General features: G+C 43.9%; 1 protein-coding gene across 1 annotated transcript; it reads left to right on the top strand.

Annotated features, from left to right (window-relative positions):
- The first annotated feature begins 2,673 nt into the window (after positions 1–2,673).
- adam17b (ADAM metallopeptidase domain 17b) lies at positions 2,674–14,308 on the top strand. Its single transcript, XM_055884481.1, has 18 exons — positions 2,674–2,996; positions 3,455–3,587; positions 3,769–3,902; positions 4,185–4,273; positions 4,611–4,788; positions 5,741–5,871; positions 6,588–6,674; positions 6,963–7,073; positions 7,170–7,314; positions 7,550–7,641; positions 7,884–8,036; positions 8,242–8,441; positions 8,842–8,945; positions 9,103–9,237; positions 9,561–9,691; positions 10,897–11,064; positions 11,457–11,513; positions 12,250–14,308. Exons 1-18 carry the CDS (start codon positions 2,909–2,911, stop codon positions 12,670–12,672), a joined length of 2,559 nt encoding a protein of 852 aa, XP_055740456.1. The 5' UTR covers positions 2,674–2,908; the 3' UTR covers positions 12,673–14,308.
- The last annotated feature ends 37 nt before the right edge of the window (positions 14,309–14,345 follow it).

Here is a 14,345-nt window from a genome sequence, read left to right as displayed (position 1 = left end):
CTTTAGACTAGCTGAGTATCTGGAGCATCAGCATTTTTGTGTTCGATTCCAGGCTCAAAATGTCCAGAAACAAAGAACTTTCTTCTGAAACTCATCAGTCTATTCTTGTTCTGAGAAATGAAGGCTATTCCATGCGAGAAATTGATAAGAAACTGAAGACTCCCTTCACCAGTGCAAACTGTGCAAACTGGCTGTGCAAACTAGCCCTAACCAGAATAGAAAGAGGAGTGGGAGGCCCCGGTGCACAATTGAGCAAGAGGACAAGTACATTAGAGTATCTAGTGTGAGAAACAGACACCTCACAAGTCCTCAACTGGCAGCTTCATTAAATAGTACCCGCAAAACACCAGTCTCAACGTCAACAGTGAAGAGGCAACTCCGGTATGCTGGCCTTCTTGGATTAGCAAATTTAGATTAGCTAACTCAACGTGCCATTGGAACACAGGAGTGATGGTTGCTGATAATGGGCCTCTGTACGCCTATGTAGATATTCGATAAAAAATCAGCTGTTTCCAGCTACAATAGTCATTTACAACATTAACAATGTCTACACTGTAATTCTGATCAATTTGATGTTTTTTTAATCAACAATTTTTTTTGCTTTTCTTTCAAAAACAAGGAAATTTCCAAGTGACCCCAAACTTTTGAATGGTAGTGTATTTATAACTGGGAATGATTTTATGAGAAAACCAAAGGCATGTGCATCATGCCTCTCTTTGTAAGGAATAATCAACAGTTGAAATGAGGTTGGTATGTTATTGGTAGAAGTATTGAAATGTGTGAATAGTGATCATGCACTTTGTTGACGGTCCCTAACTAGTCACATTGACAGTGTTACAGGCTGCCTCCACTGTTTCCGTGTGATTATGAAAATAATAAAACCTGTGCAATGTTGTACACTTTTTTCTCTTCATAAATAACCTGAGGTATATAGCTCAAATTGTTCGCTATGTCTGTCTGGCGAATATCGAATCTCAGACCAACTACTGTAGGCTACCACTGTCGTCCAGCAGTCTCATAAAGCCCAGACATAATATTAATAGACTTCTCAAGACAGACTGAGACTGGAGAATGAAAATAGCAGGCTTTTAAGCCCATCTCACATCACTTCAAGAATAGAGCTCACCACTTTAATGTACAGTTAACTGCCAAAATAAAGGAAACACATAGCGTCTTAATAGGGTGTTGGGGCACCACGAGCCGCCAGAACAGCATCAATGCGCATAGATGACTGGAACTCTATTGGAGGGCTGCAACTTGTCTTGTTGTTGTACACAGAAGGTTAAGAAGCATCCACTTACCATCAACAATCTCTTTTTTTTATTATTCTGGGATACACTCAAAATACCCGTTCTAGTGATTCCATTTATATGTGCAAAACCAACCATGTGAAAATGGATGTAATACAACTCTAGAATCTCCCTTAAGTGTTCTGTTGGGTTGAGATCAGGGATGTATTCATTATGCCAATCCTGTTGCAAAACGTTTCGTATTCTGTTGCACCAGAAAACGTTTACTTCAAACTGAAAACGTTTAACGAAAATGTTAGTTTCTATTGAAAGAGAGTTTCTAAAGGTCCCTTCCCTGTTCTCTTTGCTTCTTAAATGGTTTCCGTTGCAAGATGTAATGAGTACACTCCTCATGACACGCACACGCACACACACACACACACACACACACACACACACACACACACACACACACACACACACACAAACACACACACACAAGCGCGCGCACACACACACACACACACACACAAGCGCGCACACACACACAAGCGCGCGCACACACACACACACACAAGCGCGCACACACACACACACACACACACACACACACACACACACACACACACACACACACACACCCTAAGCATGATGGGACGTTAATTGCTTAACTAATTAATTCAGGAACCACACCTGTGTGGAAGCACCTGCTTTCAATATAATTTGTATCCTTCATTTACCTTCAGTTAATTTGTATCCTTCATTTAATAAAGTGTTTTCTTTATTTTGGCAGTTACCTCTACATCATATAGTAGGCCTACTTAATTTGATTCAATGCTTATTACATAATGTATATTTGTGCACGAATATAATATGTAAGGTAACTGTAATAGGCGTGTTACTGTATACGATAAGTTATTTCAGCGTTGTCAGTGAACGCCCCCCCCCCCCCCCCCCCCAAAAAAAAAATCTTATTTGAAAGTAAAAATGACAATAATTTCACTTTGACAGAATAGGTCTATACACACACTACTACCCAGGCCTAGGCATATGGTTGGGATTTTAAACGCAAATGTTAGACGTTAAAATGGGATGTCCAAGCATTAAAAATAGATCAGCCCAGATGTCGCTCGGTTCGCAATCCCTCTGCTGCTGCTAAAGCTTTATTATCCTTATATAAGAGCTGCAGTGACTGAAGCCAAAATGTTCTGCAAGATCCTCCGAACACAGATCTACAGAAGAACAATTTCAATATTTGGGGGGTAAAATTAGTCTACAACCGGGGATAGATTGCGGTGAAAATAGTGTGCAGGCTACGCGTCATGTTAATGTAAAATGAACAACTGTAAATGTGATTTTTTTTTCTGTCATAACACTTCCGGGTATGCGGGAGCTGGTTTTCAAGAACAAATATTTTTGCCGAAACTAGAAGTCCGACTTTTAACAATCGGTTATAGTTGCGGAACAACTGAATGTTTTGCTCCATGGTCACCGTACCAATTTTGTTACATTGCTGCTATCAACTTTGTTAAATTGTTGCCTGCCTTTGGTATTCGGAAACAACTCAATTAGTGGGCTTTTGGAGAGATTATCCCGATACAACAAATACTGTGGAAACAGTTTTTTGACCAGTGTATGGATTTTTTCTTTTTTTACACGTTCCACCCATAAATACCGATATGCAGATAGTCTTTTTATTTATAGTTTCTCTATTTTTAACGAATGGTGCAACAAAGCCGCCTGCGGAGGTTGTAGATCCTGAATATGGTGAGTGGAGAGAGCCTAGGCTAACTTGATTTTCAGTTAAACAGATGTCATGAGTTTATGCTACTGGAGATGGGGAATGGTCACAAACCAGACATCCCACACACATAACAGTTGCCAAAGAATACATCATAATAGTATTTTACATATGGAAATAACATCTGAAGGAAAAAGTATTTCAGACTTTGCATGGGAGACTATATTCAACCACGTGTACACGCCAATATAGCAATTATGGCAGCAATAATAGTATAACTCCTGGGTTAACCCCCCTGGCACTTGATATGTTATGAGAAAACTTCCACTGAGAGTTATGAGAGAACTGTTCTGATAGAATCGAATAAAACGGAATAGTTTTAGGTTGAATAGGTTGGTATATGAACATTCTTGTGTTGTTGGTATTTAGTCAGGAAAATGTGTCCTGTACTTATCTGTTCTGTTATCCTCTGCCTTTATTTCAGACTTCCTCAGTTCCATGCTTTCAGACTTCGAGGTGCTGCCCCTCGCCAGTCTCCAGACTCACTCGGTCCGGCGACGGGACCTCCAGACACAGACCCACGTGGAACGACACCTCAGCTTCACTGCCTTACAGAGGTAGGAACTCCACGGCTGTGTCCCTATGGGCCCTGGTCAAAAGTAGTGCACTATATAGGGACTAGGGTTCAATTGGTATGCAAATGAAATGTCAGTGCCTCAGTCGCACTAGTCACTGATCTTTTTAATGATCTTTGTGTTTTACTTTCACCCTGTTTCTTACTCTGTTTATGTGTGCTAGGCATTTCAAGCTGTATCTGAGGACCAACACGGAGCTGTTCACCGAGGACTTCAGTGCCGTGTTCGTGGATGAGGATGGACAGGAGGACAGTTACGAGGTCAACAGACAGAACTTCTTCACCGGCCATGTCATAGGTAAGACGGACACCACATGGTTGGGCTCAGCAGCCACCAGATCGAGGTCCATTAAGGGGCTTTAAAGTGCTAAATTGATTATAAAAGATTGCCTACCAATATCATCTGGACTCATCAATCTTGGACCACTTTTGAGGTCCGAAAACATTTGGCTAACATCTGATTTTGGAGTAAACTATCACTTTAACGTCTCTTAATGCCTTAGGAATTTGGCTTTGTCCCCTGTTTATATTTTGTGGTGTTTCTCAACATAGTTGTTTACTGAGTGTTGTCCATGTGAAGGGGAGGAGAACTCTAGAGTGCAGGCGCATATTGATGACAATGACTTCTCGGCACACATCCTCACTGACGGAGCAGAGTACAACATTGAGGTATGGTATCGCACTATTTCAACAGCAGATTGTGATATTACAACAATATGACAATCTACTCTGAAATGTCTCAGTGTGTGTGAGGAATATTCTGTGTATAATCCACCTGAGTTTATAATCATATTAAATCATCCTTTCTGGGCAGAGCCGTGGTAACACTCCTGGCATATTTCACATATATAAATCTCCCCACCGGAGACCAGGGCTCAATCCCTGTGCCCACCCTTCCCAATGTTTCTCTCACCTGCCTGAATCCTCTTCTGATTCCCATACTGTCTAAATAAAGTGTCAAAATACCCCAAATCTTATTTTTTTTTGACTCCCTGTCCTTCCTCAGCCCCTGTGGAGGTTTACGTCGGCGCCCCCCGATGGCCGTTTGCTGGTATACCGTCCTGAGCACATAAGGAACATCAGCCGACTGGCCTCGCCCAAGGTCTGTGGCTACGTGAAGGCTGACTCCAATGACCTGCTGCCTGAGAGTATGAGATCAGCTAGACTGGAGGATGAGGAGGAAGGTAAGTGGGAGAGAGGGAAGTAGGGTGAAGACGGAGAGGGTGAGTAGGGGAGCACGAGTGAGAGGGTGAGTATGGGAGCACGAGTGAGAGGGTGAGTAGGGGAGTGTAACAGTATAACTTTAAACCGTCCCCTCGCCCCGACACGGGCGCGAACCAGGGACCCTCTGCACACATCAACAACGGTTGCCCACGAAGCATCGTTACCCATCGCTCCACAAAGGCCGCGGCCCTTGCAGAGCAAGGGGAAACCCTACTTAAGTCTCAGAGCAAGTGACGTAACTGATTGAAATGCTACTAGCGCGTACCCGCTAACTAGCTAGCCATTTCACATCCGTTACAGAAGCACGAGGGAGTGGGGGAGTAGGGGAGCACAAGTGAGTGTGGGGGGAGTAGGATTGAACTCATAGTTGACTGCGAGAGAAGAATGTGGCGTGGAGCTTCCCCAAATAATGATCACAGTAAAATCCTGTCCCTCATAAGTCCAAACCACATGTAGTGACCACTCCATCTAATGCAACCCAACAGTCAAACTAAACATATTCACATATCAGGCTATCCAAAAGCCCTGGTCACATTGTCAGTGTCTGTTAAATTAAGAACCATATCCTCATTGCGTTATTCCGCTATTCACGCTAGCTTAAATGACTTGCCTAGTTAAATCAAATAAAAAACGTATATTTGAAGTGAGCTGTAATGGCAGACCCATGATGATGACGACGACATAGCCGCGTTCCCTGACGTTATGGTGTGAGAACCAAGTCACTCTTTACGAGAAGCACTCGGTGATCTCAGTCGCTGTTGTTAATTGTATGGCATGAGATCTTGAATCTGCCCAGTGCTCTATTTAGGGTTGTGTAGTGTAGAAAATACAAGTGGTGTGTAGTTCAGCTTGACAACGTCTCTATGGCACTGACTGGCAATGAAACATGATCTCCTCCCCACTCATCCACAGAGCCCCTGGTCAGAGAGAAGAGACAGGCCCATGACCACAGGAAGAACACCTGTCCTTTACTCTTGGTGGCTGACCATCGCTTCTTCCAAGAGATGGGCCGTGGCGAGGAGAGCACTACCCTCAACTACCTGGTGGGGGCGCTGTTCAGTAAGATGTAATGTGTGTCCCAAATGGCACTCTTGTCAAAAGTAGTGCACTACTCCCTTTGTAGTGCCCTTTCTTTTGACCAGGACCTATAGAGAAAGGGGGATACCTCTTCAGTTGTACAACAGAATGCATTCAACTGAAATGTGTCTTCCACATTTAACCCATTTAGCTCTGGTCAAAAGTAGTGCACTATAAAGGAAATAGGATGCAATTTGGGATGCAACCTATGTTGTGTGGGTTGGAACCCATGTTGTCTATGTTGTGTGGGTTGGAACCCATGTTGTCTATGTTGTGTGGGTTGGAACCCATGTTGTCTATGTTGTGTGGGTTGGAACCTATGTTGTCTATGTTGTGTGGGTTGGAACCTATGTTGTCTATGTTGTGTGGGTTGGAACCTATGTTGTGTGGGTTGGAACCTATGTTGTGTGGGTTGGAACCTATGTTGTGTGGGTTGGAACCTATGTTGTGTGGGTTGGAACCTATGTTGTCTATGTTGTGTGGGTTGGAACCTATGTTGTGTGGGTTGGAACCTATGTTGTGTGGGTTGGAACCTATGTTGTGTGGGTTGGAACCTATGTTGTGTGGGTTGGAACCTATGTTGTGTGGGTTGGAACCTATGTTGTGTGGGTTGGTCTTTGGCTTGATGGTTGTCTGTGAAAAACACCACATACCTTTCTCCCTGTTTTGATTGGACGGTCAGATCGAGCTGATTGACCGCGTGGATGACATCTACAGGTCGACGTCGTGGGATGACGAGTATAAAGGATACGGGGTTCAGATCCAACAGGTGAGTTAGCTGAGACAGGCTGAGAATCACCCCATGATATGTTCCACTACCACCTCTCAGATCTCCCACCCCCCGCCCTTTTCCCCTGTTTTATTTCTTAAGGAGAATGGAGCCTCGTCCTCCTTCTGTATTTCCTGTTTATTTAGACAGTTTCTATGTAGGATTCCATCTCATGACGCTCCGTTGCCATGCTGCCGGAAAAAAGATTATCACTGCTCTTTTTTTTTACCATGAGGTGATGATAGATTCTTCCTTCCCATCATTCTCAATCTCTAATCCTCAATGTAGATCATCATTGAGAAGCTCCCCACCCGCGTACCTCCAGGGGAGGCCCACTTCAACATGAGGGGAAGTCCCGTCGAGGGCAAGGATGTCTGGGACGTGAAGAAGCTGTTGGAGGTGAGCAGCATGTTTAATCATCTGAGTAATGATGTCATAGTAGTCGTATACTGTATGACAATAGGCCATAGTATTCCCTCTTTGTTCTCATCGCAGCAATTCAGTGTGGACATAGCAGACAACGCGTCCAAGGTGTGTCTGGCTCACCTGTTCACCTACCAGGACTTTGACGAGGGGACCCTGGGCCTGGCCTACGTGGCCCCCTCCAGACAGGGCATCCCTGGGGGCCTCTGCTCAGAGAGTAAGACTACGTCCCAAGTAGCACCTTGTTCCCTATGTAGTGTACTACTTTTGAGCACCCTATTCTCCCAGGCCCATAAGGCGCTGGTCCAAAGTAGCGTACTATATTGGGAATAAGGTTCCATTTTGGGACAGATAATAAGCCTCCCGTCAACAACAGTCAACACATTAACCTTGACCACAATTCTGACATTGGTAAACTGATATTGGAAAATGTTTGCCTTCTCTGTCATCAGAGTGCCCTCCGTCTTCGCCTGAGACGAGAGCTATTTATCTCAACACAGGGCTCACCAGCACTAAGAACTATGGGAAAACTATTCTGACCAAGGTGGGTTCATGAGATTCTTTGGGCTGGTGTCCCAGACACAGAATAAACTTAGACCTGGACAAAACAACTATTCTCCATTGGGCATGCTTTTTAGTCCAGGACTAGGCTTAACCTGCAACTTTAAAAAAGAGGCTTAGAATTTGGAACATCCAAATGTACACAAAGGCAATAGTTGTTATTCTGTCTGGAATAGGCGCCATCATATTTCACTAATACGACCTTTCCTTATGGTTTGCCCTCAGGAGGCAGACCTGGTGACGACTCACGAGCTGGGCCATAACTTTGGGGCAGAGCACGACCCTGATAACATCCCCTACTGTGCTCCCAGGGAAGACCAGGGGGGCAAATACGTCATGTACCCCATCGCTGTGAGCGGAGACCACCTCAACAACAAGGTTCAAATACCCTCCTTTTCCCCCAATCGACAAACCAAACATCAATCTCAAGCAAACCTTAAGTCTTCATTACACCAACAAGGATTATGGATGTGTCCGAAAATGGCACCCTAGGCCATAGGGCTCTGGTCAGAAGTAGTGCGCAATGGAGGAAATAGGGTGCCAGTTTCGGGACACGGCTCATGCCCTTGTTTTGTATCCCCAGCTTTTCTCCAACTGCAGTAAGATCTCCATTGTGAAGCGTCTGAGGAACAAGGCTCCAGTGTGCTTCAGGGAGAGGAACAGCAACGTGTGTGGGAACAGCAGGGTGGAACAGGGCGAGGAGTGTGACCCGGGACTGCTGCACATCAACGACGACCGCTGCTGTACCTCCGACTGCAAGCTCCGCCCCACAGCCAAGTGCAGGTGAGCCCTCTCTGGAACCACCAACGCCCGAATACCTGCACACCACACCCACTTAGGTTCTAGGAACAGCGGTAGGATTCTGACAACATTTGGTGGTAGTTTGTGATATGTTGTAAGAATGTTGTATGAATGTTATAAAGAATTCATCTTCTCTCTGTGATATCACCCTGTATTACCATGACCGATCTCTCTCTGTCTCTCTCTCTGTCTCTCTCTTGTTCTCTCTCTCTCTTGCTCTCGCTGTCTCTCTCTCTCTCTCTCTCTGTGATATCACAGAGAAGATTCACTCGTTATAACATTCATACAACATTCTTACAACATATCATAAACGACCACCAAATGTTGTCAGAACCCTACCACTGTCCCTAGAACCTCTCACTCTCTCTCTCTCTCGGTGTAGTGACAGGAACAGTGCATGCTGTAAGCAGTGCCAGTATGAGAGGGAGGGCAAGGTGTGCCAGGAGCCCATCAGTGCCACCTGTAAGGGCAGGTCCTACTGCACAGGTAGGTTGATATCACCCGATACCCCCCAGAAAGGGAGCCCCACCACATCTTCATGTCTACAAGCCCTAATAAAACATGAGAGTGAAACAATGAAATATGTCTTTGTTATTTCTATGTCCTTTTAGGAACAATGACAATGTCATATTTTTGTTCCTAGGCAACAGTAGTGAGTGTCCGTCTCCTGAGAACGCCCCTGACGAGTCCGTGTGTTTGGACAACGGAGAGTGTCTGGACGGTGTGTGTATCCCTTTCTGTGAGGCCGTCAAGAACCTGCGGTCCTGCGCCTGCAATGGTACGCTCCCCTCACCATCACCACCCCTCCTTTAAAGGCTGTAGTGGACTAATCCAACCTCAAGACATAGTATAATATCATATGCCATTAAGCAGTTGTTTCTACATTGAATTTTGTATGGGTTGCCTCAGCGGGAATTGTACCCACGATCCTGACATTACAAGCGCCATGCTCTACCAACTGAGCCACATAGAACCTGTATACGCTAAGTGTTCTGCTTTATTAAAGATGCCTTTTACTTATAATACGAATACATAAAAAAAAAAAGTAAAATTTCCCTTTTAAAAGATACTACACTGTGTTGTTCTTCCTACCCTCTCTAGAAACCAACTCGTCATGTAAAGTGTGCTGTCGAAGCACCAGTGGAGTGTGCGCCCCATTCCAGGACGACGGAGGGGACTACATCTACCTCCGCAAGGGAAAACCCTGCACCGTGGGCTTCTGTGACGGAGCAGTAAGTGACACCTGACCTCTGACCCTTACCCTCTAGTGCAGTGGTTCCCAAACTTTTTATAGTCCTATAGTTCAGACATTCAACCTCTAGCTGCTGACCCCCTCTAGCACCAGGGTCAGCGCACTCTCAATTGTTGTTTATTGCCATCATTGTAAGCCTGCCACATGCACACTATACGATACATTTATTAAACATAAGAATGAGTGTGAGTTTTTGTCACACCCCGGCTCATGGGAAGTGACAAAGAGTTCTTATAGGACGAGGGCACAAATAATATTATAATAATAATCAATAATTTTGTTCTTTATTAAACCATCTTACATATAAAACCTTATTTGAGAAATGAATGCTATTCCATGTGAGAAATTGCCAAGAAACGGAAGATCTCGTACTGTGTACTACTCCCTTCACAGAACAGCGCAGAACTGGCCATTGGAACACAAGAGTGATGGTTGCTGGTAATGGGCCTCTGTACACTTATGTAGATATTCCATTAAAAAATAGCCGTTTCCAGCTACAAGAGTCATTTACAACATGAACAATGTCTACACTGCATTTCTGATCAATTTGAAGTTATTTTAATGGACAAAAAAGTGCTTTTCATTCAAAAACAAGGACATTTCTAAGTGGCCCCAAACTTTTGAACGGTAGTGTAAGGGAACCCCAAATCAATGTAGTTCTCATCATATTTGCACCTCTTCGATGGTCCAATGTCCCTGTCTGTTGTTCGATGTTTCCCGGGTAAGGGGGCAGTAGCTCTTCGGCTGCATCAGATTCACAACTGTCAGTGTCCATGCTAGCTGGGCTAACAACAAATGTAGAATTACTGATGCTAGCATTGGATGTGCTCGTGGAAGCAGAACAACTTGTGTTGTCGACAGGTGCAGGTGTAGTACTGCTGGTGGTGTCCGTTTATCAATTGAATCGTTTGCATAACTGCTAATCCCCTTATTATATATATATTTTTTAAATGGAGATACTTTCCCCCCATATCCTACCATCCCTTCCCTAATTGGAGTAAATTAACGGACGACAATACTTCTATTGCTACTTACAGCTATTTCGGTCACATCTAGCAACAAGTCTTGCATGGCTGTACAGTTTTCTTGTCTGGATTGCTGTGGTCTGAGGGCCTTCTTTCTATTCTCTAGTAATTCTATTTCTATGGCTTTGTAACTAGCATGTGCTATTTTTGTCTTATTCAGGGTAAATGTATGAAGCAAGTTCAGGATGTCATTGAGAGGCTGTGGGATTTCATTGACAAGCTGGACATCAACACGTTTCGGAAGTTTTTGGCGGACAACATCGTGGGCTCTGTGGTGGTCTTCTCGTTGGTCTTCTGGGTCCCCCTCAGCATCCTGGTTCACTGTGTGGTAGGCGTGATGTTTGCTCCTTGATGAATGACAAACTGGGGCGTAGGTTTAGCTACTTGTGATTACAAGATTCTTGAGCTAGCAAAATACATTGGTGTGTAGCCAAGCAAGGCATTAGATCCACATCCCACGTTGTGTGTGTTGCATTGTGGGAACTGTAGTGTTTCTTTTCTTAACACATAATAATACATTAGATGCCCGTATTCAGACATTCTAAGTGTTGTCATCAATCACCTAATACTGTACATGTTGTTATTACATAGTACCCGTCACATGTTATTATCATTTTATTATATAGTACCCGCCACATTTTATTATATAGTACATGTAACATGTTACATAGCACCTGTCACATGTTATTATCACATCTAACATATTTTTCCCACTCACAGGATAAAAAACTGGATCAGCAGTATGAACAGACCACCAAGTCTCTGCTTTTTCCGAGTGTAAGTATTGTTTGAGTCATATATATGTCTCTCTCTCTCTCTCTCACACACACACACACACACACACACACACACACACACACACACACACACACACACACACACACACACACACACACACACACACACACACTGTACAAGTCAAAGTTTTAGAACACCTACTCATTCAAGGGTTTTTCTTTATTTTTACTATTTTCTACATTGTAGAATAATAGTGAAGACATCAAAACTATGAAATAACACATATGGAATCATGTAGTAACCAAAAAAGTGTTAAACAAATATATTTTATATTTTTGATTCTTCAAATTAACCACCCTTTGCCTTGATGACAGCTTTGCACACTCTTGGCATTCTCTCAACCAGCTTCACCTGGAATGCTTTTCCAACAGTCTTGAAGGAGTTGTTGGCTGCTTTTCCTTCACTCTGCATTCCAACTCATCCCAAACCGTCTCAATTAGTTTGAGGTCAGGTGATTGTGAAGGCCAGGTCATCTGATGCAGCACTTTATCACTCTCCTTCTTGGTCAATTAGCCCTTAACACCTTTAACACTTTTTTTGATTCCATGATTCCATATGTGTTATTTCATAGTTTTGAAAATAGTAAAAAATAAAGAAAAACCCTTTAATGAGTAGGTGTCTCCAAACGTTTGACCGGTACTGTATATACAAATTATACACTGTAGTCATCTTGGTTTTCTGACCCTTGGCTTTGACCCTGCTTGTGTGTCTCCAGAATGCAGAGTTTATGAGTAGTCTGGAGTCAGCCTCCGTGCGGATCTTCAAACCCCCTGCCATCTCAGCCCTGCGCTTCCAGGCCTCTGGCCCCCAGCAGACCAGCACTCCCCCCATCCAAGCCCCAACTCCAGCTCGAACCCCTGGGGCCCACGTCCCAACCTCCACTCCCAGCCCTAGCCAGAGTCCCCTGCCCCCCCTGGAGAGCCCACGCATGGCCACCATCCAGGAGGACCCCAGTATTGACTCCCACCTGGATGAAGAGGCTCTGGAGGGCGACTTTCCCATGGGGAGTTCGGCTCCACACTCCTTTGAGGATCTGACAGAGCGTGGGCCCCTGGCCCGACGCAATGACAAGGCCCTGTCCTTCAGACTCCAGAGACAGGCCCACATCCGCATCAACAGCAAGGAGACAGAGTGCTGAGAAAGGGAGGGGAAGAGAGAGAGAGAGAGATAAAGAGGGTTCTTAACACAGAGGAGACTGAGAAAGAAAAAGGGAGAGAAAGAGACTGGAGGAGGAGAGGACAGAGCGTGGGAGAGGATGCTCACCCAATCACCACTGAATGGCAGACCACAGAGTAAAACAAGCTGGACTTGTCTGATACTATATGTGGGCTGAGTTATATAATGTATTATAGGAAGTTGGAGAGCAGCTTCAGTTGAAAATAGGATCCACTGGGCTAAAATGAAACCGATTGAGCATTGAAAAGCCGAATTCTTCAGAACTGAAATTAGAAATCAACATAGTCAATCTTTCACAGATGAAACGATCAAGTCTAGAATTGTCTTGGTAAATTGTAGTGCCTGGCTAATTAGAAGGACCTGCGACGACCAGGTCATATTGATGATGGATTGTTTAAAACTATCCTGGGTTGCTCGCTTACACAGCCTGGCATATGAACATGTTACACCATGCCTCCGTGTATGTAGTTGAGTTGGTTGACAGTGACACTTTTGGCGTAGTTGACAGTGACACTTTTGGCGTAGTTTGATATCAGGTTTTGAAAATAGGTCAGCAAATACATGCTTAACACCCGTATGCATACATCACCAGCAGTACTGTGGCTATGTCAGTAATATCATTGGCCTGGTGCTAGTTAATGTACTTTGTGGTACAGCAATATAACACTAGTTTACCGCTTTGCTCTTCGTAACCATGACAACATGTAACCTGGGGGGTGAATTTATCATGGAAAAGTCTACAAAACTGTTACTAAGTATTTCATTGGTTGGCTGTAACTAATAACAAAACCAGCGTAATGTTTACTTTTCAATTCTGTGAACCGTAGCCTGAACCAGTATTACTCATAGAGATAGATGGAGGACTCATTTTTGTATCTTAGCCATTGAGGCTATCTCCGTTTTGAGGGAGTCCATTTTCTTCCAGGGTCACCAGAAGCTTTCTTTCTCCAACAGGGTCACCAGAAGGGATCAGCCAAAAAAGTTGGAAGTCCCGCCCAGTTTACCACATTAAACCCTGAATGTTATTAGGTAATTTGTCAAACCGGACCTGTATGGTGTCTTATGCATGATAAGATCTGACCATTAGAGTTGTCTGATATGCAAGATTGACAAAACTCTTAATTGCTGAACGTCTTTTTGATACCATTTGTATACTTTCATACGACAATTGTGACAATCAGCAAGATGTCTATATTTCTAGCCTCACACGAGCCATATAATATAATCGCCCAATTCTGGCTTCGGCCACTATCGTACAATATCTCATCCGATGTTTGAAAATGTATTGTTGCATTAGCTACCTTTTATTTGCCATATTGTCTGGTATTTTCTGTTTCGTTGTGAACTCCTGCCAGACATGATCTCACCGACCTGTTATGGGTTTAATCAAGTTTACATTGTAAATCCCATATTTAGGAATTTCTTTGTGTATTTTATGCTCTCACATACAGAATATAATTTATTCTTTGATCTGGATGAAATACCCCAACAGCGTCCTACAAGTATTTTGTATCTGGATGTGTGATTAACTTGTATCATGCCTCAGGTAGGTAGTCTTCAGGTGTTACAATGGCTATATATTAAATGTCAGAGACTCACTTCCTGTGTTTTACGTTGGCAGTGAAATTGACCCAT

This window comes from Salvelinus fontinalis, chromosome 27 (genome assembly GCF_029448725.1).
Source record: "Salvelinus fontinalis isolate EN_2023a chromosome 27, ASM2944872v1, whole genome shotgun sequence".
NCBI lineage: Eukaryota > Metazoa > Chordata > Actinopteri > Salmoniformes > Salmonidae > Salvelinus > Salvelinus fontinalis.
The sequence above is the reverse complement of the archived record's forward strand: the minus strand, read 5'-3'. Positions and strand labels throughout refer to the sequence as shown.

What these genes read in the sequence shown, in the direction of transcription:
- adam17b (XM_055884481.1), top strand. Translation starts at nt 2,909, where the DNA reads ATGCAGATAGTCTTTTTATTTATAGTTTCTCTATTTTTAACGAATGGT. An exon ending in AGCTTCACTGCCTTACAGAG is followed by an intron (nt 3,588 to 3,768) that starts GTAGGAACTCCA and finishes TATGTGTGCTAG; the next exon opens with GCATTTCAAGCTGTATCTGA. An exon ending in ACTGGAGGATGAGGAGGAAG is followed by an intron (nt 4,789 to 5,740) that starts GTAAGTGGGAGA and finishes ACTCATCCACAG; the next exon opens with AGCCCCTGGTCAGAGAGAAG.